A 26,094-nucleotide genomic window follows, 5' to 3' on the forward strand; every position below is an offset into this window, starting at 1 on the left:
GAGGGAAAACATGTATTTAATACATTTTAGAAGAAGGCTGTAACCTAACAAAATGTGGGAAAAGTCAAGGGGTCTGAATACTTTCCGAATGCACTGTACATACCTTTATTGAATGGTTCTTTGTCGTATGCACTGTATATAACCTTATTTAATGGTTCTTTATAGAACCTTAGGAAAGGGTTCTATATAGCACCAAAAAGGGTTCCACTGTGGTTACAAGCCAAAGAACCCTCATCTGGTAATATTTAGAACCATTATTTGTTGTGTGTACTGGACCTAGGCTAGGTGTGGGTTTGAAGCTTGACAGCCACTCTAACTGCACAACAATTGATGTCAGAAATGTGTGTCCAGAGGGTAGCACTGTGTAATTAACGGGGGCTGAACTGGCCAGTGCTTGCCATAATTGGAATGAACGTACGTGGACGTTAGTACCTTCAGGCTCAGGCACCATCAAGCCTGATATCTGGCAGGCTATTAGTCCCTGTCTGGACTGCAGCATCAGAGTGTGTGGAAAGCAGGCATGCTTCAGAGAAGATGGTCAAGATGTCAAATGTAATTTTAGCTTGGCCGGCTCCCTGGTTTTCATGAACGTCAATAGCTGACAATTTTCAGAGGTTATGCATCATTCAAATGCTGCTGGACTCAACTAATTGGTCTCCTCTGATTTGAAAATATTTCAGTCTAGCAGTCGTTGAAGTTTTTTTTTCTCCATCAGAACTTTTCATTCTCAGAAAACAAGTAATATGAGTCAGAAGCTTTTGTTGTCCTGGGCTTATTTCTCTCTCTACTTGTGCTTTTCTGAAAGAAAGTAACAATATCTCATAAAAGAGCACTCGAGAAGAGTGAGTTTAACACCACAAGGGAACGTTTACTGCCCAGAGAACCTGCTTGTAGTTTTATCACATCTCTGTCAATCAACTCCTCACTGCATTTCTAAGGACCTTCTTTTCTTTTCTCGTAAAGGAACACTTTTGGTTGAGAATATGCAAATCCAAGGCCGAGTGGAAGACCCAGGCAGAACCATCTCTCTCTCCCTCCGAGACAACTACAACCACTGGGTCATACTGGACCCGGTCAGACAAAGGCTGTACCTCAACAGCACCGGCAGGGCCCTCGACCGAGACGTAAGTCCTCTGACGCTCACTATGACTATCCATATGTTTGTCTGTGGAGAATAGAACTCAAAAGGGTTTGTGGGTTTGGGTTCCTCTAAAGAAAAAACTGTTCACTGCAGGTTAGCTATACATGTACATTACCTCAGGATGTAGTTGAAGGGAAAGTGAAGCTCCACAGGATAATGTAGCTTCTTTCTATTCAGTGTTTTGTTTGTTGTTCATTCTTCTATTGGACATGTATACATTCATAGTGTACTGCACATGTCCACTTTGTACACAGTACAGTGGATAAAAGCTTCTGCTAAATGGTATATGCTTATGTACCGGTGTTAGAGCAGTTTGTGATAATCACAGAGATTAAAAGGTAGACTCTGAGGCATACCTTCCGCTAGATGTTGTACACATCCATATCAGTCCTGTACTTCAGTGTGAACCAGTTTGAAAGGAGACACATGGCCATAGAATTAGGAAAAATAACTCTCAAATGACTCTGTCTCCTCCTGTCCTCGGTTTGTACTGAAACGATACCTATTTAGTCTCTCTAGGCAGACGTTTGCCTCCCACATTGGCGTTGTTCCCCTAGGTCTGGGATTTCCGAGACTAAAACTTCTTCCTTCCTTTTAGCCCCCGTCCTACATCCATTCCATCGTTGTCCAGGTCCAGTGCACCAATGAGCTGGTCGGGACCGTCATTTTACACGAGGTGCGCATTGTGGTGAGGGATCGCAATGACAACGCACCCCGATTCCAGCAGCCTCGCTACTATGTCGCCATAAATGAGGTGAGGCCCCCAGGACAGCCTAGTTAAATCTTTTATTACAATCCAAGACGATGTGTGAGCAGTATCTCATTACTTAGCATTAAATATTTCAGTCCGTTCAACCTGAATAGGGCCATACGATTTGAAAAAAATGCTGTAAAAATGTGAAATATTAGCCGTTGCTCAGTGACCGTGGACTGGTAGGGACGGGTAATAACTTCAAATCTAATTAAATGTATTCAGATGGAGCTTTTTGACTGTTAAAAAAAGGGGCTGAGTCTTTGGTCATTAAAATGACTGTAACGGTAATACATGACTGGGTAATATAATGACATACGTATCATGCGTGGTCCATGGCCCATTCTGGAGACTTCCTGATTCTCTGTGTGGTTTAACAGTGTTGGCCCATATCCCATTCTGGAGACTTCCTGTCCTGATTCTCTGTGTGGTTTAACAGTGGTGGCCCATATCCCATTCTGGAGACTTCCTGATTCTCTGTGTGGTTTAACAGTGGTGGCCCATATCCCATTCTGGAGACTTCCTGATTCTCTGTGTGGTTTAACAGTGGTGGCCCATATCCCATTCTGGAGACTTCCTGTCCTGATTCTCTGTGTGGTTTAACAGTGGTGGCCCATATCCCATTCTGGAGACTTCCTGATTCTCTGTGTGGTTTAACAGTTGTGGCCCATATCCCATTCTGGAGACTTCCTGATTCTCTGTGTGGTTTAACAGTGGTGGCCCATATCCCATTCTGGAGACTTCCTGTCCTGATTCTCTGTGTGGTTTAACAGTGGTGGCCCATATCCCATTCTGGAGACTTCCTGATTCTCTGTGTGGTTTAACAGTGGTGGCCCATATCCCATTCTGGAGACTTCCTGATTCTCTGTGTGGTTTAACAGTTGTGGCCCATATCCCATTCTGGAGACTTCCTGATTCTCTGTGTAGTTTAACAGTGGTGGCCCATATCCCAATTCTGGAGACATCCTGATTCTCTGTGTGGTTTAACAGTGTTGGCCCATATCCCATTCTGGAGACTTCCTGTCCTGATTCTCTGTGTGGTTTAACAGTGGTGGCCCATATCCCATTCTGGAGACTTCCTGATTCTCTGTGTGGTTTAACAGTTGTGGCCCATATCCCATTCTGGAGACTTCCTGATTCTCTGTGTAGTTTAACAGTGGTGGCCCATATCCCATTCTGGAGACATCCTGATTCTCTGTGTGGTTTAACAGTGTTGGCCCATATCCCATTCTGGAGACTTCCTGTCCTGATTCTCTGTGTGGTTTAACAGTGGTGGCCCATATCCCATTCTGGAGACTTCCTGATTCTCTGTGTAGTTTAACAGTGGTGGCCCATATCCCATTCTGGAGACATCCTGATTCTCTGTGTGGTTTAACAGTGGTGGCCCATATCCCATTCTGGAGACTTCCTGTCCTGATTCTCTGTGTGGTTTAACAGTGGTGGCCCATATCCCATTCTGGAGACTTCCTGTCCTGATTCTCTGTGTGGTTTAACAGTGGTGGCCCATATCCCATTCTGGAGACTTCCTGATTCTCTGTGTGGTTTAACAGTGGTGGCCCATATCCCATTCTGGAGACTTCCTGATTCTCTGTGTGGTTTAACAGTGGTGGCCCATATCCCATTCTGGAGACTTCCTGATTCTCTGTGTGGTTTAACAGTGGTGGCCCATATCCCATTCTGGAGACTTCCTGATTCTCTGTGTGGTTTAACAGTGGTGGCCCATATCCCATTCTGGAGACTTCCTGATTCTCTGTGTGGTTTAACAGTGGTGGCCCATATCCCATTCTGGAGACTTCCTGAATTTTGATTAGTGCTTTTTGAGGTCGGTGCGGTTTCGGTTCGATTATTCAAAAATAATCACGCTTTTTCGATTTAGGTTTCACATTTTTTGAGGCACATTAAATGCACTATGCATTATCTGGGTTGAATGCTGTAACAACACTGAATAAAAGTCCCATGATTCTTGTATCTGCCCATTTCGGCTTATCACTTATTAACCATAATTTACTCTCATTGCTTTACTTAAAATAAAGTTATGTGTTTTATTTGATTACTTTATTATTTAATTCCAAGTCTCTATAGAGCTGTTGCCTATGCTGTCTGACAAAATCACTATTTTAGCAGTTCATCAAAGTAAATAAGGCATACTTGTATGACTGCTGAATACCAACTATTAATCACTTAGATAATGTATTTTCAGCCTCGAGCAGCAACGGCTTTCTATCCCTCTCGATCACTGTGTTCTCTCTTCTCTCCGTCTCTGGTCTGCTCCACACTGTTCATTTTAAAGCTCAGTGCTCCACCCAGACCGGACGCGCATTGGATTATGGTCATTGTAGTTAATTGCCACGTTTTCTGCACTAAACTATGTAGAATATTGGCTTGTTGGAAATTGCAACTCCCTACTACATTGACCTCCACGGGTCTCTATCTGGTTTAACAGTGGGACCTCCACGGATCTCTATCTGGTTTAACAGTGGGACCTCCACGGATCTCTATCTGGTTTAACAGTGGGACCTCCACGGATCTCTATCTGGTTTAACAGTGGGACCTCCACGGGTCTCTATCTGGTTTAACAGTGGGACCTCCACGGGTCTCTATCTGGTTTAACAGTGGGACCTCCACGGGTCTCTATCTGGTTTAACAGTGGGACCTCCACGGGTCTCTATCTGGTTTAACAGTGGGACCTCCACGGATCTCTATCTGGTTTAACAGTGGGACCTCCACGGATCTCTATCTGGTTTAACAGTGGGACCTCCACGGATCTCTATCTGGTTTAACAGTGGGACCTCCACGGATCTCTATCTGGTTTAACAGTGGGACCTCCACGGGTCTCTATCTGGTTTAACAGTGGGACCTCCATGGGTCTCTATCTGGTTTAACAGTGGGACCTCCACGGGTCTCTATCTGGTTTAACAGTGGGACCTCCACGGGTCTCTATCTGGTTTAACAGTGGGACCTCCACGGATCTCTATCTGGTTTAACAGTGGGACCTCCACGGATCTCTATCTGGTTTAACAATGGGACCTCTCTATCTGGTTTAACAGTGGGACCTCCACCGGTCTCTATCTGGTTTAACAGTGGGACCTCCACCGGTCTCTATCTGGTTTAACAGTGGGACCTCCACGGGTCTCTATCTGGTTTAACAGTGGGACCTCCACGGGTCTCTATCTGGTTTAACAGTGGGACCTCCACGGGTCTCTATCTGGTTTAACCCTTTACACTCGTACCCGTATGTAAATGGCAGATTTAGACACTGATAAACACCTAAATTGAAACGTAGTGGCTGTACGGTAACATGCTATACTTAAGCAATAAGGCACGAGGGGGTGTGGTATATGGCCAATATACCACGGCTAAGGGCTGTTCTCACACACAATGTAATGTGGAGTGACTGGATACAGTTCTTTGCCGTGGTATATTGGCCATATACCACAAACCTGTGAGGTACCTTATTGCTATCATAGACTGGTTACCAATGTAATTAGAGCAGTAAAAATAAATGTTTTGTCATACCAGTGGAATACGGTCTGATATACCACGGCTGTCAGCCAATCAGCATTCAGTGCTCGAACCACCCAGTTTATAAATGCCGTTTAACATCAGGCTCTCCACTTCACAGCTCTGTATGGGTTTAGTCTGTTAGACGATCTGAACATGAGCACCGCCAGCGACAAGAAGTTGCCCCATCCCTCCCGCTAATTGAGCAACTTTTGCAAATGTTTTGTTGTCTAAGTGAGGGAAATGCTGTAAATGAAAGAGGACTCGATGTATTTTGAAAGGTGAGCCGTTGAGGATTATCATACAGACCTCTTTGATGTCATACAATCAAGTCAAACACCCACGAGTCCAACTGTGCACTTCACATTTCCATATCATAAAACTCATGTCAAATACAGTGTCAACGCTTATGATCAATATGTTTGATGTGCAGTTACAAGACGACATGGCATCACAAAGTTATTTGGACAGAACGAGCCCTTGTTTGTTTGTTAATTGTGAAGACAATTAGCCGGGGCACACGCACCTGAACATACTCATGATTTCTTTCTTTGCAAACAAAAATGTCTATTTGTTTCTCTGAATTTCCTTCTGGCAGCCTAGCACTGTAAGGTCATATTTGATCGTTTAGCAATAGAACAAGCTTTCAAATCATGCCCACCTGACCCAGATTGTGATATATAATGGACTGTTTTGGGAATTTTGTGATTGCAGGGTTGTGTTCCAAATGAAACATCTACAAGTGTGCTTGCGGGTAGTTCCTCAACAGCACAGCTAGGAGAGCTCAGAAAAACACCTCATAGATGAAGACTCTGCTTTGAGTCATAAAAGTGACTTAGGAATGACTTAGGAACTGTGCACACTTTGGAGACACCAGTTAGTCCTCTCACTCAAACCCTTGTCACACCCCACATTTTCCAGGAATGGTCTTTATCAGAATATTTTCAGATTTTATTATCAACAAATACGGCGAAACGTACAGTAAATGTAAAATGCACATAAAATCAACAGTCTTGTGTCAGATGAACTGTTGTGTACTTCACCTCTGGTCTAATCATGTTCATATTGTCTCCAAACTGTTCCCTTTCAATTGCTACCATGGTTATGCATTTTAGCCCTTTCCACACACTGTAGGCCAATTCCCACGAGTGTAAAGGGTTAACAGTGGGACCCACCAGTGGGACCTTCATGGGTCTCTATGTGGTTTAACTGTGTAGGATCTTAATTTGACCCAGTTTGCTACAGCAGGAAAATAATCCTGTGGTAACAGGAAATGTGAATTATTATGTGGATTGTAATTAATGGGCATGTTTGTTGGGGTCGATCCATTTTTTTTGTAAGGAAAAATCATTCATGATTTCAAAGTGGAAATGACAAACTTCAGAAACATTTAAAAACGTCAAATACATTACAAGTTTAAAATGTCCTGCATTGCCGGAAAGTTCTCCTGCAATAGGGTGATCAAATTAAGATCCTACATCTGTAGGCCACTCTATGGCCTTCTGGGCATAGAAGGCCATAGAGTGGCTGGTGTGCCACTGTGGTCCAAAATAGTGACATGGGGATTTTGCAGCTTTTCCCTAATTGAAAGAGGTTCCCCTGAGTGTCATCCTAGTCGATTTAGCTCATTAGCAAGCAGCCTTGCAGAGTAGCTGAAGCTGCTGTTCTCAAACGGTTGGGCATGGTTGCTTTCCGTATTGTGCTCTGCAGTGTTTGAAATGTTAAGCTGACACAGAGATACAGAATGCAGTCCCTTGTCCATCAGTCAACATGGAGCGTCTAGTAGTACCTAAGCCCACATAATGGAGTTCTACAGGGCTGTCGAGGCGGAGAGAAAAATAACATCTCTGTTGAAGACATGATTATTTGAATGTGTTGCAGCTGGATGCTCTTGTCTGACCTCAACACTGTTTATAAATGCCATTTTTAAAAAAAATATTTAACTGGGCAAGTCAGTTAAGAACAAATTCTTATTTACAATGACTGCCTACCCCGGCCAAACTCAGACGACGCCGGGCAAATTGTGCGCCGCCCTATGGGACTCCCAATCACGGCCGGATGTGATGTAGCCTGGATTCGAACCAGGTACTGCAGTAACGCCTCTTGCACTGAGATGCAGTGTCTTAGACCACAGTGCCACTTGGGTGCCATCAACTACATCTTAAAGAGCTGAATCCCTCACACGTGTTAATCAGGCACGTATTAGTCTTCAGGTGCGCAGGCAGCTTTAGATCTGCCTTAACCTCCTTACAAGACCTTGTTTATCTCATATGGGGAGTATTGTTGGCCTCTCCTTGTTTATCTCATATGGGGAGTATTGTTGGCCTCTCCTTGTTTATCTCATATGGGGAGTATTGTTGGCCTCTCCTTGTTTATCTCATATGGGGAGTATTGTTGGCCTCTCCTTGTATATCTCATATGGGGAGTATTGTTGGCCTCTCCTTGTTTATCTCATATGGGGAGTATTGTTGGCCTCTCCTTGTTTATCTCATATGGGGAGTATTGTTGGCCTCTCCTTGTTTATCTCATATGGGAGTATTGTTGGCCTCTCCTTGTATATCTCATATGGGGAGTATTGTTGGCCTCTCCTTGTATATCTCATATGGGGAGTATTGTTGGCCTCTCCTTGTTTATCTCATATGGGGAGTATTGTTGGCCTCTCCTTGTTTATCTCATATGGGGAGTATTGTTGGCCTCTCCTTGTATATCTCATATGGGGAGTATTGTTGGCCTCTCCTTGTATATCTCATATGGGGAGTATTGTTGGCCTCTCCTTGTTTATCTCATATGGGGAGTATTGTTGGCCTCTCCTTGTATATCTCATATGGGGAGTATTGTTGGCCTCTCCTGGTATATCTCATATGGGGAGTATTGTTGGCCTCTCCTTGTATATCTCATATGGGGAGTATTGTTGGCCTCTCCTTGTTTATCTCATATGGGGTGTATTGTTGGCCTCTCCTTGTATATCTCATATGGGGAGTATTGTTGGCCTCTCCTGGTATATCTCATATGGGGAGTATTGTTGGCCTCTCCTTGTATATCTCATATGGGGAGTATTGTTGGCCTCTCCTTGTTTATCTCATATGGGGAGTATTGTTGGCCTCTCCTTGTATATCTCATATGGGGAGTATTGTTGGCCTCTCCTTGTTTATCTCATATGGGGAGTATTGTTGGCCTCTCCTTGTATATCTCATATGGGGAGTATTGTTGGCCTCTCCTTGTTTATCTCATATGGGGAGTATTGTTGGCTTCTCCTTGTATATCTCATATGGGGAGTATTGTTGGCCTCTCCTTGTATATCTCATATGGGGAGTATTGTTGGCCTCTCCTTGTTTATCTCATATGGGGAGTATTGTTGGCCTCTCCTTGTATATCTCATATGGGGAGTATTGTTGGCCTCTCCTTGTTTATCTCATATGGGGAGTATTGTTGGCCTCTCCTTGTATATCTCATATGGGGAGTATTGTTGGCCTCTCCTTGTATATCTCATATGGGGAGTATTGTTGGCCTCTCCTTGTATATCTCATATGGGGAGTATTGTTGGCCTCTCCTTGTTTATCTCATATGGGGATTATTGTTGGCCTCTCCTTGTATATCTCATATGGGGAGTATTGTTGGCCTCTCCTTGTTTATCTCATATGGGGAGTATTGTTGGCCTCTCCTTGTATATCTCATATGGGGAGTATTGTTGGCCTCTCCTTGTTTATCTCATATGGGGAGTATTGTTGGCCTCTCCTTGTATATCTCATATGGGGAGTATTGTTGGCCTCTCCTTGTATATCTCATATGGGGAGTATTGTTGGCCTCTCCTTGTTTATCTCATATGGGGAGTATTGTTGGCCTCTCCTTGTATATCTCATATGGGGAGTATTGTTGGCCTCTCCTTGTATATCTCAATAACTGTACTACTATGACATGTAACATTCTGCTCAACCCCCTGTTATTATTCCATATCTCCCGTGTCATTTCTTGGTTATTAAAGGCACTGTACACTTCTTTGTCCTACATTAAAGAATTCATTACGATATCCTTCATGCATACAGTCTGCTACGCAACGTTTATCATCGAGGCGCTGAAGTGCAGACGGAGGGACGTGGAGGGTTGATGTGCTCCCAGAGATGTGTCTGTGGCGGGGGGGAGAGCCTTGCATCCCAATGAGGACAGACACCACGATTCACCCTTTTAATATAGACTCACACGTCGTTAGCTCCTAAATAATGCATGCTTTACATTGTTGTTTTTTGGCTAACAACACTGCCGAATGGATGGGGTGTATGGCCTTTCCTATTCTGTCGTCGACGACTTGGGATATTTTCAATTTGCACATGGGAAACATGAAATCCTGCCTCTACTTTCATTACAGCATCTCTTTAGAAATGACCTCTGATACCCCTGCTGTGGGTTTTCTATTAGATTTCTCCTATTCTGAAACTTTCTTTTTTTTTCAATTCAGTACCAGTCAAACCATAGCTGAGATCAGTAATGTTTCGCTGAACTGTCTCCTGTCTTCCTCTTGTCTCTGACATATTTTTGTGTTCCTGAAAAGTCTTGTCAGATATAAGAGTAGCAGAGGAGCTAAAATGAACACGTTTCCTCTGTGCTGCCAACAGATTATTATCTCCTCTTCTCACAGCTGATAGAGGTCCACTGTGGGGCTCAGGTATGACAGCTGATAGAGGTCCACTGCGGGGCTCAGGTATGACTGATAGAGGTCCACTGTGGGGCTCAGGTATGACAGCTGATAGAGGTCCACTGTGGGGCTCAGGTATGACAGCTGATAGCGGTCCACTGTGGGGCTCAGGTATGACAGCTGATAGCGGTCCACTGTGGGGCTCAGGTATGACTGATAGAGGTCCACTGTGGGGCTCAGGTATGACAGCTGATAGCGGTCCACTGTGGGGCTCAGGTATGACTGATAGAGGTCCACTGTGGGGCTCAGGTATGACAGCTGATAGCGGTCCACTGTGGGGCTCAGGTATGACTGATAGAGGTCCACTGTGGGGCTCAGGTATGACAGCTGATAGCGATCCACTGTGGGGCTCAGGTATGACAGCTGATAGCGGTCCACTATGGGGCTTAGGTATGACTGATAGAGGTCCACTGTGGGGCTCAGGTATGACAGCTGATAGCGGTCCACTGTGGGGCTCAGGTATGACAGCTGATAGCGGTCCACTGTGGGGCTCAGGTATGACAGCTGATAGCACTCTTGCGCCTCGCTCCACATCTCAAAGACACTGTCAGTAGAAGGCACTTTCAGAAATCAAAGAACTTTACTTCAGGTTAACTGTTTTTTTTGTAGTTTACCCTCTTTTTCTCCCCAATTTCGTGATTGAGACCTTGTCCAATTGAGAACTTGTCTCATCGCTGCAACTCCCCAACAGATCAGGAGAGGCGAAGGTTGAGTCATGCATCCTCCGAAACATGACCCGCCCAACCTCTCTTCTCAACACCCGCCAGTTTAACCTGGAAGCCAGCCGCACCAATGTGTCGGAGGAAACACTGTTCAATTGTCAACCGTAGTCAGCTTGCAGGCACCCGATCAGCTACAAGGAGTTGCTAAAGCGCAATGAGCCCAGTAAAGCCCCCCCTGGCCAAACCCTCCCATAACCCGGATGACACTAGGCCTGTTGTGCGCCACCCTATGGGACTCCCGGTTATGGCCGGTTCTGACACAGCCTGGGATCGAACTCAGGTCAAGCACTGCCTTAGAACGTTGTGCCACTCGGGAGGCCCCTTAATCATGATGTTAGCCACCCAAAAAATAAAGACTTCTGAGATTTGAAAGAGATAGGATTTGCAACTCACAAGGATGCGACCAATTCCATATCCAATTAGCACTGCCAAGTCAAAGGGTCGCAAAATGTGACTAAATGGTCTCATTCTGGAGCCCTGCAGCTTGTTGGTTTAGCTGTGACCGTATGTCACATTCAGAATCATTGGTGTTGGATCATTAGTGTAGGATCATTAGTGTTCTGAAGAAGGTTGTTGTTGACCGAAGGCTTAGCACATGAAAAACTGACACTTGCATATGATTCAAGTGTGTGGGTAATTATTTTTATAGTTTGAATTGTTAGCACTGTCATTAGGTTGCAATAATGTTGTCTTACAGTTGACCCCAGTTGGCACCACCATCTTCTCCGGCTTCACTGGGAATAATGGAGCCCTGGACATTGATGACGGCCCTAACGGACAGATTGAATACATCATCCAGTACAACCCAACTGACCCGGTACGTCACATCTCAACACTTACTGACACATTCTCTTTAAAGCCACGACTGATGACACTTCACAGCCCCAAAAGATTGATAAAGACATTAGAGCAGTACGGTTTTACTCATGTCACTAAGTAGGAGTCAGAAGGACACACACGTCCTGTTGAGACAATCTCTACCCCCAGATCTCTGCACCTGCTCTGGCAGACAATGAATTTCTCATGGGAAAAGCTTTCCTAAGTAGAGTCCACTCTTAACCCAGGGCACTGTATCTCTTTGTGTCGCAGGCGGCCAACAGGACGTTTGACATCCCTCTCACCCTCTCCGGCTCGGTGGTCCTGAGGGAGAGGCTCAACTACGAGGAAATCACCCGCTACCTGGTTCTCATCCAGGCCAATGTAAGTCTGTCGGTCGGTCGGTCGGTATCTATGGTTTCCCGATAGAGATGGAAGTTAGGCTTAAGAGGGTTTTAACGACGCGTCGTTACAATGACGGACGAAGAGGTAACATGCGTTTCCCAAAACAGAGAGAATGTTCGCTACGTGTGTCATTGGGATGAAAGGGTCGAAGGTAAGACAGCACTGCTCTCAGATCAGCTTTCCATTTTCAAATCTTACCTAAACATAATCATTATTTCACAAAACTCACAATGGATCAGCTCCTAAAGATACACTATACCTACAAAAGTATGTGGACACTGCATTAAATTAGTGGATTCAGCTATTTCAGCCACATCCGTTACTGACAGGTGTATAAAATAGAGCACACAGCCATGCAATCTCTGTAGACAAACATTGGCAGTAGAATGGCCTTATGGAAGAGCTCAATGACTTTCAACGTGGCACCGTCGTAGGATGCCACCCTTCCAACAAGTCAGTTCGTCAAATTTCTGCCCTGCTAGAGCTGCCCCGATCAACTGTAAGTACTACTATTGTGAAGTGGAAATGTCTAGGAGCAACAACGGCTCAGCCGCGAAGTGGTAGGCAACACAAGCTCACAGAACGGGATCGCTGAGTGCTGAAGCACGTAAAAATTGTCTGTCCTCGATTGCAACACTCACTACCAAGTTCCAACCTGCCTCTGGAAGCAACGTCAGCACAAGAACTGTTCGTCGGGAGCTTCATGTAATGGGTTTCCATGGCCGAGCAGCCGCACACAAACCTAAAATAACCATGCGCAATGCCAAGTGTCGGCTGGAGGGGTGTAACACCTGCCACCATTGGACTGGAGCAGTGGAAACACATTCTCTGGAGTGATGAATCACGCTTCACCCTCTGGCAGTCCGACGGACAAATCTGGATTTGGCAAATTCCAGGAGAACGCTATCTGCCCAAATGCATAGTGCCAACTGTAAAATTTGATGGAGGAGGAATTATGGTCTGGAGCTGTTTTTCATGGTTCAGGCTAGGCCCCTTAGTTCCAGTGAATGGGAATCTTAACGCTACAGCATACAATGACATTCTAGACGATTCTGTGCTTCCAACTTTGTGACAACAGTTTGTGGAAGGCCCTTTCCTGTTTCAGCATGACAATGCCTCCGTGCGCAAAGCAATGTTCCAACATCTGGTGGAAAACCTTCCCAGAAGAGTGGAGGCTGTTATAGCAGCAAAGGGGGGACCATCTCCATATTAATGATTTTGATTTTGGAATGAAATGTTCGACGAGCAGGTGTCCACATACTTTTGGTCATGTGGTGTATATTGCAACCTATGGCTGCAAATATTGAGGTGGCTTATTCTACACTGTAAATACTTAACTTGTTTTTACGGTAACTTTACAGTAACTTAATGGCAGCCATTAAAGTACCGTATGTTACCGTAAATTCCAAATGAACTATGGTTTAACAGTACATTACTGTAAATCAATTAGTCTGTCTGGGGAAACCGATGGTCCAACGAAACACTGGAGCACTTTCCTGAGTACAGTTTTGTACAATGTGTTTTTTAAATAGGGTAGGCTATAACACTACAAAAACCTTGAAGGAAATCGTTGTACCACTTTGTAAAATACCTTTTTGTTGTGTTCCATTATCGTTGCATGACCTTTTGAAATATAATAAGAAAACAAAATCTGTTGAAAAAAGTTAATTTAATACAAGTGCTACATTTCCAAGTCAAGAATGGTAAGTACAGATAGGAATAATGTATTATATGATGTCAAGGTCTTCATCTAGAATGGAACAAACACCAAAAACCTCATTCATTTCATTTGACCAAAATGTTTTACAATGCCTTTTGATATTGGAACACTTGAATGAACAGATACCTGATGTGGCATATAGGTTTTGCTGTTTTCAATGCAAGTGCTTTCCAGCCTCAGATTAATACAATACAGAATGTTTTAGGCAACGTGAATGTTTTTGAAAAGACAGAAAGGAAGTTGCACTTAAGATAGAATAGCTGTAGAAGACGGGTAGACGTTCAAAAATGTACTTCAAATCCTCAGCTTGCCACATCCACCCCTGTCATCTCCCCCTGTAGGATCGCGCCCCGTACCCCAACGAACGGCGCACTGCCACCACCACCCTGACTGTAGACGTGCTGGACGGGGATGACCTGGGGCCTATGTTCCTGCCCTGCTCTCTGGTCGACAACACACGTGACTGCAGCCCTCTCACCTACCGGGTCCACATCCTGGAGCTCACTGACCCAGTAAGTGTTATTACACACCAGCACCGGCTCCAGAGCTCTGAACTTCAGACCCCCTGCTGAGAAGAAGCCTTTTACATGTTGCTCCGTTCAAACAGGGCTGCTTGACAAGCAGCACACTACTCCCAGTACTAGGGAGAGAGGTGGCTGAGACACAGCTTCTCTGGCCTCTGTTTTGCATATCAGTGTAAGGGTTCTCATCCTCCTCTTCTGAGGAGGAGTAGCGAGAAGGATCGGAGGACCAATGCGCAGCGTGGTAAATGTCCATAATGTTTTTTAATAAAGGCAATAGAACACTCGAACAAAACAACAAACGATGCCGTGAATATACAAAACCGAAAACAGTACCGTGTGGACCAAACACTCACACGGAAAACAAACACCCACAACCCAAAAGTGAAACCCAGGCTACCTAAGTATGATTCTCAATCAGGGACAACAATTGACAGCTGCCTCTGATTGAGAACCATACTGGTCCGAACTCAAAAACCAACATAGAAAAACAAACATAGACTGCCCACCCAACTCACGCCCTGGCCATACTAAAACAAAGATATAATAACAGAAGGTCAGAATGTGACAATCAGCCTCAGGAGTCAGCTTCGGCATATTACTACTAAACACAAGACTGGTTCAGTGTGATTTCTTTGTGTTTAAGATCATTTCAAAGATTTTGGCTTTAAATACAAAAGGCTATTAGATTTATGCTAGGGATAGGTTTATGCTATTTATGGGTAGTGATATATTACATTTATTGGTCATGCATAACCAGAATGAAGATGAACTGTCGAAAGTGTGAGAGGATGTGTGTATCAGAGGAGGCTAGTTGGAGGGGCTATAGGAGGACAGGCTTATTGTAATGGATGGAATCTTTCATTAATTCCACTCCAGCCATTATGATGAGCCCGTCCTCTTCTACCTCCTCCCACCAGCCTCCTCTGGTGCGTGTGAAAGTAATTTAGACTAGATTAGATTTAGACTCCCAATAGCGGGACACGTGTTTTGTCATGTAGAATGACAATCAGAATGATACCTCCTTGTCAGTTCCATTGGTTTTTGTTCACTGATCTAGGCAGGACCCTGTTTACAGTTTCTCTTGATCAGAGTCTAACACAAGCAAATGGCAGAGTCAGGGAAGCATGGAAATGCTAGAATTACAAGACAGATTATTCACAGGTAATTAGTTTTACACTTTGGACTCTCGTACCTTGAGTGGAAGCACCGGTTTATTTAAATTGTTACTAATCCAATTGTAAACTGGATACTCACGGTCAGGGAACTTTGGAACCCGGCAGACACGAGGAAAATAACATTTTCCAGGCAACCACATTAAATTGTCTTGGCGCTTAAATTCTAGAAATCTAGAAAATGATGGTTATTATCACTCCTTGAATGCACCCGACGATTGAATCCCAGACTCCACAAAAACAAAACCTTGAGTAGCCCAGCTATTGGCTAACTCTATTGTAGATCTATTCCAACGTATTGTTAAATTGAGAGGCTGACTGGATATTTAATTTCTGAACGTAGACTTTGATCTGAAGCTATTCTTGTGATTATTGTGATTTTGCTATTCATTGTAAATGTTTGTAGGTCCTATGTAGCCAAATTGTATCTATAATCGTATGCTATCATTCATGCTAGCCAGCGCCTCACCTAAACAGGTGTTCTATTCCACGAGCCAGTGCCTCGCCTAAACACGTGTTCTACTCCGCTAGCCAAAACCTCACCTAAACAGGTGTTCTACTCCGCTAGCCAACACCTCACCTAAACAGGTGTTCTATTCCACGAGCCAGTGCCTCGCCTAAACACGTGTTCTACTCCGCTAGCCAAAACCTCACCTAAACACGTGTTCTACTCCATTAGACAGCACCTCACCTAAACAAGTGTTCTACTCCGCTAGCCAACACCTCACTTAAACAGGTGTTCTACTCCGCTAGCCAGCGCCTCACCTAAACAGGTGTTCTACTCCACTAGCCAGCGCCTCACCTAAACAGGTGTTCTACTCCGCTAGCCAGCATCTCACCTAAACACGTGTTCTACTCCGCTAGCCAGCGCCTCACCTAAACAGGTGTTCTACTCCGCTAGCCAACTCCTCACCTAAACAGGTGTTCTACTCCGCTAGCCAACGCCTCACCTAAACAGGTGTTCTACTCCGCTAGCCAACGCCTCACCTAAACAGGTGTTCTACTCCGCTAGCCAACACCTCACCTAAACAGGTGTTCTACTCCGCTAGCCAACGCCTCACCTAAACAGGTGTTCTACTCCGCTAGCCAACACCTCACCTAAACAGGTGTTCTACTCCGCTAGCCAACGCCTCACCTAAACAGGTGTTCTACTCCGCTAGCCAGCACCTCACCTAAACAGGTGTTCTACTCCGCTAGCCAACGCCTCACCTAAACAGGTGTTCTACTCCTCTAGCCAGCACTTCACCTAAACAGGTGTTCTACTCCGCTAGCCAGCGCCTCACCTAAACAGGTGTTCTACTCCGCTAGCCAACACCTCACCTAAACAGGTGTTCTACTCCTCTAGCCAGCGCCTCACCTAAACAGGTGTTCTACTCCGCTAGCCAGCGCCTCACCTAAACAGGTGTTCTACTCCTCTAGCCAGCGCCTCACCTAAACAGGTGTTCTACTCCTCTAGCCAACGCCTCACCTAAACAGGTGTTCTACTCCACTAGCCAGCACCTCACCTAAACAGGTGTTCTACTCCACTAGCCAGCGTCTCTCCTAAACAGGTGTTCTACTCTGTTAGACAGCACCTCTCCTAAACAGGTGTTCTACTCCGCTAGCCAACACCTCACCTAAACAGGTGTTCTACTCCGCTAGCCAACACCTCACCTAAACAGGTGTTCTACTCCGCTAGCCAGCACCTCACCTAAACATGTGTGCGTTTCTTTCGCCTCCAGATCTATTCCATTGACATGATCAAGCAGCGTTTCTGCTGAAAAGTAATAAATGTCATTTTTTGCTGACGTTCCACTATATCCTAAGAGAGTTGAAGAAGGTCAAACTGTTGTCCTTGAGAAGGCAGTGGTGCACTAGAGCCATACCAAACACAGAGGACTAAAACGACATTTGCTTACATTGAGAACCTTCCACACTCCGCAGCCAATTGACAGAACAAGGGAACAGGAGCCTTAAGTCAAGTTTACACCACTGGTTTGGGTGGCTGGTTCCTGTACTTAATCTGAACGCTAGAACGCACTCAAGGACACATTTTACGAGTGCTGTGACAGGCGGCATTATGCGATTCTGATTATGTATGCCGTGGCGAAGCCAGCATAACCTCTTATCAGGTCTTCAAAACACCCCCACCTCATCCTGTCATCCCCATCAATCCCATCACTCAGGGGGCTAGTTCAGTTTCACATGTGTAATGATGTACTGTTATATTCCTCTTGTCTCTCTCAGACATCCTCCCTGTCAGGCAGCTCTCCCCGTTATCTCTTTAATGCGCCTCTCATATCTCTTCCGCCGGTGCTCAACGAAACATTTAAATCATGCTTCAACTCATTTATTGAGGCTCAGTACCGCTCAGGTACCTTGCAGCTTATAAAAAGAGCGCTACCTGTGAAACGAAGCTTGTGATTAGAGGGGAGGAGGAGAGGGGTACAGCAGGTCATAGGTCAGATCCCCAAAACTCCTCTTGGTCATGATGTTATGCTAGTGGGTCTCCTTTCACGGCACACTTGGTTTGAAAGACAATATCTCAGGTCAGGATCCAGGAAATAGTGAGACGTTCTAGGGAACAGGAGCCAGGAGCAAGGAGAATGTTGGGGAGAGTGGAGGTGCATTCCCCAAGACAAACTGATCCCTCCTGGCAGCCTCTTTATATCCCTCCATAGCAAAGAGCTAGAGAGCCTCTCCGGAGCAGGAATAACTTAAAAGGTCATCCCAAACAAGGCTGAAGTGGGGCTCTAATGCTTTTTCCTCTGTCAATTCTACTATTTGCCCCCCCCCCCCCATACGCAGCAGTACTCTGGACGTCCTCTGTGGCTAGTGTTAATATAATCTAACATACCATCAGAGCTGAGATATCAGATTGAAAATACACCACTGAGAGAACAGTAGGTAGGCAACTGCTAGTGACTGTTGACAGTCAACACAGGAGGCTTAAAAAGTATTGTACCCCAGTGTTGAGTGGAGCATAATTGCTTTGTTGGTGACGGGTGTGTATACAATTCAATGGAGAGTGTAATACATTAATTCACTGGATAATTCGTTTGCTGGCTGAAATTTAAAGTTGGAATAATATATAGCTAATAATGAAAATGTGAACAGACAAGTCATTCCAAATCGAAGACGAGTAATTGGCCGTTCTGAAAACAGGTGCTGATCATATCATATGCAAAACCGTCAAATTATACCCGATGCAGAGTCTTTTAATTGAAGTTTCTTGTCAGTGTTCACTCTATATCATAGAGGAATCTGGAGATGCTCAGCATTCATTTGGAAGGTTGGGTTCATCTGAGTAGAGTAGTGTGGAGTAAAGCAGTCCATTGACTTGTCTTCCTGTGGGTTAGTGAAAATAGAGGAGGGGCCAAAGGGGTGCCGTTTACTCGTTACACCATCACAGATCACACTCCACCAGAGAATCCATCCTCGTTAATTACAGTAATAAAATCCTCCCGTGCTTCCTCCAGTTCAGCCGTTAAAACGCCCAGCCGACGCTCAGTCAACCATTGATTATGGGCCACGGATGTGGAACGGAGCGGAGGACCCTGGCTGGTCTGCCCGAGAAGGAGTAGTTATGGTTTCATCCAGATCAAAGGAAATACATTCATTTGGCATCATGCCTAGTTGTGTATTTCAGTCACATGAAATATTCATCTGTATCAGTCAGTCTGAGTGCTATTATTTGTAAAGAAAAGGCAAAATCTGGACTTTAAATACAGGCTTCTAAATAATTGAATGTATCACTAAAAATCTATATTCCCTTGCCTTGAATGAGGCTGATTCATTCTGCAAATCAACTTAACACAGACACGTATTGTGATGAATCATCATCATCATCATCATCACCTTCACGCTATTTCACATAAATGCATTTCCATGTAATCTGGACACCAGTCTTGTCTGCTGCAGTTCCTCAGGAGATAAGGGCTGACTGAGGGAGTATCATCAGAGCTAATCTGTCCACTGAGGACAGGGCCCCGAAGAGTCATTAGATTTACTGCAGTCATACTGGGGCCATTGTAGTTGCAGTGGCTGAGGATTACAATGGGCCCCACGGAGATAAATCTTTGCCAAATTGTGCTCATGATCTATGATGAGGGAGGGAGATGTACAGAGCAGAGAGGAGTGGATGGGTGGCAGGTAGCCTAGTGGTTAAGAGCTTTGGGCCAGTACCTGAAAGGTTGCTGGTTTGACTTGGTGAAAAATCTGCCGATGTGCCCTTGAGTAAGGCACTTAAGCCTAAATGCTCCTGTAAGTCACCCTGGATAACACTGTCTGATAAAATGTAGGCGACCATTTTTGCCTCCACTTAACAACTACTCATAGGGCTGTGTGAAGTATGATGATCAAGTAACATGGGGAGGAATGACAGGAGGAAAAGCCTTTTGTTTCATTCAGAGCTTGATTCCAGGTGGCTTTATTACGGTTCTGACTAATGTCTGACCTCCTTGTAGTCTCTGTACTCTGCAAGGTAAACAAACCGAGATGTCTGTAATTTATTCCACACAAACAGCGTCTGTCTTTGCAGCACCTCAGCTCCTCGAGCTTGTCATCAATGTCTGTCACAAATTGTCATTTCCTGCCAACCAGCCCCCGGAGCATATGGTCCTACCGATGTTTGTGTGTGTGTTTACAGCAGCTGCTCGAGACTTCTTCCTGGCACACAGAGATCACAATTATGCTGTGGGGTCCCTGTAGGGGTCATGACACACACACACACACACACACACACACAGAGCCTTATTTCAGAGGCAACCAGGCAGCTAACACTGGTTGAAACTCATCTTCACTCTTAGCAGTGTCACTTGGTTTCTCTGAGGAGAGTTGAGTTCGAAATGAGCTGCTTATTTACTGGGACTGAGACGGGGTCCCGCCTGTTGTTTGTAATTCTGCACATCTTTACTCCTCCCCCAAGGCTGGGGCAACTTGGAATGGAGGACCAGTTACTCACTTTATTATTTCTTCTCCCTTCCTGTTCTCTCTCTCTCTCTCTGGGGTCTCTCACTTTCACAAACTCTTTCTCTCTCTTGCAAACTTTATTTTTCAGTCTCTCTCTCCCCCACCGTCTCATTCCCTCTTTTCCTTTCTCTCTTTTCCTGTCTCTCTTTTCCTACCCTTTTCTCTCTTTTTCTCCCTCTTTCTCTCTCTCTCGTTTTCCCTCCCTCTGTTCCTCTCCCTCTTTTTCACTCTTTTCTCGCTCTCTTTTCCTCTCTCTCCCACACTCTCTCTTGTGCTTTCAACCTCTTAAATGACATAAAGAAGTGTTGCACCGGGGAGAACAACACAAATGTCTGCAGTTCATTGGTCTTTGTGACAGACGCTGTGATAAAGAGGTCCACAAAGAGGTCACACAGTTTATTCACTGTTTGAAGAATACACCTTTTACTGCAAAGCAAGTCAGCAGAATCTGCATGACTTGTGCTTTGCCCATAATGTTTAAGTTAGAGGTACAACTGAAACACTGCAATTATTTTGCTGTTGCTGCTGTGAAATGCCAAGATAACTAATTGAGGAAGATTGTGTCCAACGCCATACATGAATTCTTCATCATTTATTTTCACCCTTTTAGCACAGCAAGAATGGAAGCTCCCGTATCCCACACTGTGGAAATGGCTCTTTTTTATTATGTTAGTATTGACAGCCAGATAGAACTAACCATTACTCTTTCATTTCAGAGCAAAGTGAACCCTGTCAACGTGACTCCCGTCATTCAGGCTGTGGACCAGGACAGGAACATCCAGCCTCCGTCACAGAGGCCAGGCATCCTCTACTCCATCCTCATTGGTAGGTCCCTGTTAACACGGCTGTCATCTACAGTGCATTCGGAATGTATCTACACACAATAACACGTAATGACAAAGCGAAAACAGGTTTTTAGAAATGTTTGCACATTTATAAAACAGAAATTCCTTATTTACATAAGTATTCAGACCTTTTGCTATGAGACTCACACCTGAAAACAGGTGTATCCTGTTTTCATTGACCATCCTTGAGATGTTTACACAACTTGATAGGAGGCCACCTGTGGTAAACGCAATTGATTGGACATGATTTGGAAAGGCACACACCTGTCTATATAAGGTCCCACAGTTGACCGTGCATGTCAGAGCAAAAACCAAGACATGAGGTCAAAGGAATTGTCCATAGAGCGCCGAGACAGGATTGTGTCGAGGCACAGATCTGGGGAAGGGTACCAAAACAAATCTGCAGCATTGAAGGTCTCCAAGAACACAGTGGCCTCCATCATTCTTAAATGGAAGACGTTTGGAACACTTCCTAGAGCTGCACTCCACCAATCAGGCCTTTATGATAGAGTGGCCAGATGGTAAAAAAAGGCACATGACAGCCTGCTTGAAGTTTGCACCTAAAGGACCTTTGGCCTTAATGCCAAGCGTCACGCCTGGAGCAAACCTGGCACCATCTCTACGGTGAAGCATGGTGGTGGCAGCATCATGCTGTGGGTATGTTTTTCAGCAGCAGGGACTGGGAGACTAGTCAGGATTGAGGGAAAGATGAACGGAACAAAATACAGAGAGATCCTTGATGAAAGACCTGCTCCAGAGTGCTCAGGACCTCAGACTGGGGTGAAGGTTCACCTTCCAACAGGACAACGACCCTGAGCACACAGCCAAGACAATGCAGGAGTGGCTTCGGGACAAGTCTCTGAATGTCCTTGAGTGGCCCAGCCAGAGCCCGGACTTGAACCTGATCGAACATCTTTGGAGAGACCTGAAAATAGCTGTGTAGCGCCATACCCCAAAAGAGTTGTCTGTATTCGCTGCCAAAGGTGCTTCAACAAAGTACTGACTAAAGGGTCTGAAAATACTTATGTAAATGTGATACTTATGTTTTCTTTTTTATTAATTTGCTAAAATTTCTAAAAACCTGTTTACTTTTTGTTTTTGTGTAGTATTGTGTATAGATTGAGGGCAAAAAACAATTGAATACATTTTAGAATAAGGCAATAACGTAAAAAAAAATCAAGGGTTCTGAATACTTTCCAAATGCACTGCTATATACAGTCACCACTGTACCACGCATTGCAGAGGGAATAGCTACAGTATCTCCCGGGCTGCAGAGGGGATAGCTAGCTCCCGGGCTGCAGAGGGGATAGCTAGCTCCCGGGCCTTCAGAGGGGATAGCTAGCTCCCGGGCCTTCAGAGGGGATAATTAGCTCCCGGGCCTTCAGAGGGGATAGCTAGCTCCCGGGCCTTCAGAGGGGATAGCTAGCTCCCGGGCCTTCAGAGGGGATAGCTAACTCCCGGGCCTTCAGAGGGGATAGCTAGCTCCCAGGCCTTCAGATGAGATAACTAGCTCCCAGGCCTTCAGAGGGGAGAGCTAGCTCTCGGGCCTTCAGAGGGGATAGCTAGCTCCCGGGCCTTCAGAGGGGATAGCTAGCTCCCGGGCCTTCAGAGGGGATAGCTAGCTCCCGGGCCTTCAGAGGGGATAGCTAGCTCCCAGGCCATCAGAGGGGATAGCTAGCTCCCAGGCCATCAGAGAGGATAGCTAGCTCGCGGACCTGCAGAGGGGATAGCTAGCTCCCAGGCCATCAGAGGGGATAGCTAGCTCCCAGGCCATCACAGGAGATAGCGAGCTCCCAGGCCTTCAGAGGGGATAGCTAGCTCGCGGACCTGCAGAGGGGATAGCTAGCTCCCAGGCCTGGCCATGCAGAGGGGTGGTGGTTGTGGGGACTCAGCACAGGCAGCACAATAGCCAAAAGGCTGGTGGTGGGGAGGGAGGGAGGATGCACTGGAGAGATGAGTGGGAGGCGGGGTAGGATGAGATGCATTTCTGCCGGCGGCGGCGAAGGGGAGTAGAGGGCCACCTGTGGTGAGCTGAGATGAGCAATGCAGGGCTATTGCAGAGCTGGAGCAGGCAGCAGCACAGCTGTAGTCCCTGCAGGGAATCATGCTGATGTGGAATGCTCCCCTCCTCGCTCCCCGGCTCTCTGGGAGGCCAATAAAGAGATGTCTGGGCGAGAGAGAGAGAGAGACCTGTCGGTCAGAGACAGCGATGGATCCGTCTGTCTGGAAGCAGTTCAAACCCTTCAATCCCTCCGCCTTCTTTACCCCGATCATTTGAAAGCAACCTGGTATTCTCTGACATACACTGACATTAAGCTTTTAATACTTTTCATTATAATTACAGTCATGTATACCTGTAATGACAGGTGCAGTAAAATGTATTAAAAGTAACGATATATAGAAGACTTCCAGTATTCTCCTAAAGACTCCATCTTCTCCAATGACTTTCAGAGTGACGGTTGCTTATTTCCCTGTCTCCCGGTTTTAGGCAAGCCTGAGACGTACGTCGACTTCTTCTCCCTGAACAGAACCACCGCCGAGCTGCAGCTCCTCAAACCGCTCATCAGGGACCTGTACAATAGATTTGACTTGGTAATCAAGGTAATCAGAATAAAGCTCTGTAGCCCAGGATGCTCTCTTCATGACACGGTCATGGTCTTTTATTCTTATTAAGAGGGGACTGATCCGGTAAATCACACCTGGAAGGAGGCAGAGGCTGGGGATGCACTGGCTGTAGGTGTGTGTGTGTGTGTGTGTGTGTGTGTGTGTGTGTGTGTGTGTGTGTGTGTGTGTGTGTTAAACCCCATCAGGATGAGTCAGGTATCTCACACACCATCGCCCAGGAGGCTTGTTGCTTTAAACTCCAGAGGGCGATGATCCGTTAAGTCTCTGCACGCTACAAAGATCCTCCCACTCAGAGGGGAATATGAACATGAGCTTCTGGAGATAGAGCTCCTTTATCAGGCCAGGGGAAACTCCTGTACTACAGAGGGCTCAAAGTCAGGAGCAAAGAGCCCAGTGCTGTGTGTTATATTACATTTTTTTGTGATTGCTTGGGCACCAACTTTGAAACTATAGGCAATTTTTTTGCAAGACTCTACACACCAACCACAAAACCTTACTCCAAACCAGCACAACATTATACATCTCTTGCAAAAGCAAACAATTCTTGCAAAACTTTTTTTTTTTTTTTAAATGTGGTTTTGCGTCTACAGTACACACAAACCATCATTTGAATGAGCATACGAAGAACCAACTAGGCACTGATGGTATAACTGGAAAACACTTGTGGCTTTTGCTTTTTCTGTTTGCAGGGAAAAGCAGTTTGCAATAAAGTTTTGTCATACATGTATTAAACACACATACAGTCGTGGCCAAAACTTTTGAGAATTACACAAATATTAATTTCCACCAAGTTTGCTGCTTCAGTGTCTTTAGATATTTTTGTCAGATGTTACTATGGAATACTGAAGTATAATTACAAGCATTTCACAAGTGTCAAAGGATTTTATTGACAATTACATGAAGTTGATGCAGACTAAATATTTGCAATGTTGACCCTTCTTTTTCAAGACCTCTGCAATCCGCCCTGGCATGCTGTCAATTAACTTCTGGGCCACATCCTGACTGATGGCAGTCCATTCTTGCATAATCAATGCTTGGATTTTGTCAGAATGTGTGGCTTTTTGTTTGAGGATTGACCACAAGTTCTCAATGGGATTAAGATCTGGAGAGTTTCCTGATGTTTTGTTCCCCGAGCCACTTAGTTATCACTTTTGCCTTATGGTAAGGTGCTCCATCATGCTGGAAAAGGCATTGTTCGTTACCAAACTGTACCTGGTTGGTTGGGAGAAGTTGCTCTCGGGAGGATGTGTTTGGTACCATTCTTTATTCACAGCTGTGTTCTTAGGCAATATTGTGAGTGAGCCCACTCCCTTGGCTGAGAAGCAACATCACACATGAATGCTCTCAGGATGCTTTACAGTTGGTATGAGACAGGACTGATGGTAGCGCTCACCTTGTCTTCCCCTGACAAGCTTTTTTCCAGATGCCCCAAACAATCGGAAAGGGGATTCATCAGAGATAATAACTACCTCAGTCCTCAGCAGTCCAATCCCTGTATGTTTTGAAGAATATCAGTCTATCCCTGATGTTTTTCCTGGAGAGAAGTGGCTTCTTTGCTGCCCTTCTTGACACCAGGCCATCCATCCTCTCCTTGAAGTTCTTGATGATCCGATAAATGGTTGATCTAGGTGCAATCTTACTGGTAGCAATATCCTTGCCTGTGAAGCCCTTTTTGTACAAAGCAATGATGACTGCACGTGTTTCCTTGCAGGTAACCATGGTTGACAGAGGACGAACAATGATTCCAAGCACCACCCTCCTTTTGAAGCTTCCAGTCTGTTATTTGAACTCAATCAGCATGACCGAGTGATCTCCAGCCTTGTCCTCGTCAACACTCACACCTGTGTTAACGAGAGAATCACTGACATGATGTCAGCTGGTCCTTTTGTGGCAGGGCTGAAATGCAGTGGAAATGTTTTTTGGAGGATTCAGTTCATTTGCATGGCAAAGAGGGATTTTGCAATTAATTGCAATTCATCTGATCACTCTTCATAATATTCTGGAGGATATGCAAATTGCCATCATACAAACTGAGGCAGCAGACTTTGTGAAAATTCATATTTGTGTCATTCTCTAAACTTTTGGCCACGACTGTACACACAGGTATGCAAATGTGCAAAGTTTTCCGAACATAACACACTATCAATACAAATGAGGGGAAAATGTTCTAACACTCCTCAAACAACAAAAGTGCAGTAGAAGAAAACTAAAACATTTATTCTAGAAAAAAAA

General features: G+C 45.1%; 1 protein-coding gene across 1 annotated transcript in view; it reads left to right on the forward strand.

Moving 5' to 3' along the window:
• The first annotated feature begins 969 nt into the window (after positions 1–969).
• The window catches only part of LOC115106348 (protocadherin-15-like), a 193,059-nt gene continuing 167,934 nt past the window's right edge, over positions 970–26,094 (forward strand). The window contains exons 1-7 of the mRNA XM_065008380.1: positions 970–1,124; positions 1,740–1,895; positions 11,503–11,622; positions 11,895–12,005; positions 14,088–14,258; positions 21,109–21,217; positions 23,726–23,810. Of these exons, the coding sequence (XP_064864452.1) occupies positions 984–1,124; positions 1,740–1,895; positions 11,503–11,622; positions 11,895–12,005; positions 14,088–14,258; positions 21,109–21,217; positions 23,726–23,810 (893 nt within the window). The 5' untranslated portion in view covers positions 970–983. The remainder of the gene's footprint in view (positions 1,125–1,739; positions 1,896–11,502; positions 11,623–11,894; positions 12,006–14,087; positions 14,259–21,108; positions 21,218–23,725; positions 23,811–26,094) is intronic.

The sequence above is a fragment of the Oncorhynchus nerka genome, linkage group LG23 (genome assembly GCF_034236695.1).
Source record: "Oncorhynchus nerka isolate Pitt River linkage group LG23, Oner_Uvic_2.0, whole genome shotgun sequence".
Taxonomy (NCBI): domain Eukaryota; kingdom Metazoa; phylum Chordata; class Actinopteri; order Salmoniformes; family Salmonidae; genus Oncorhynchus; species Oncorhynchus nerka.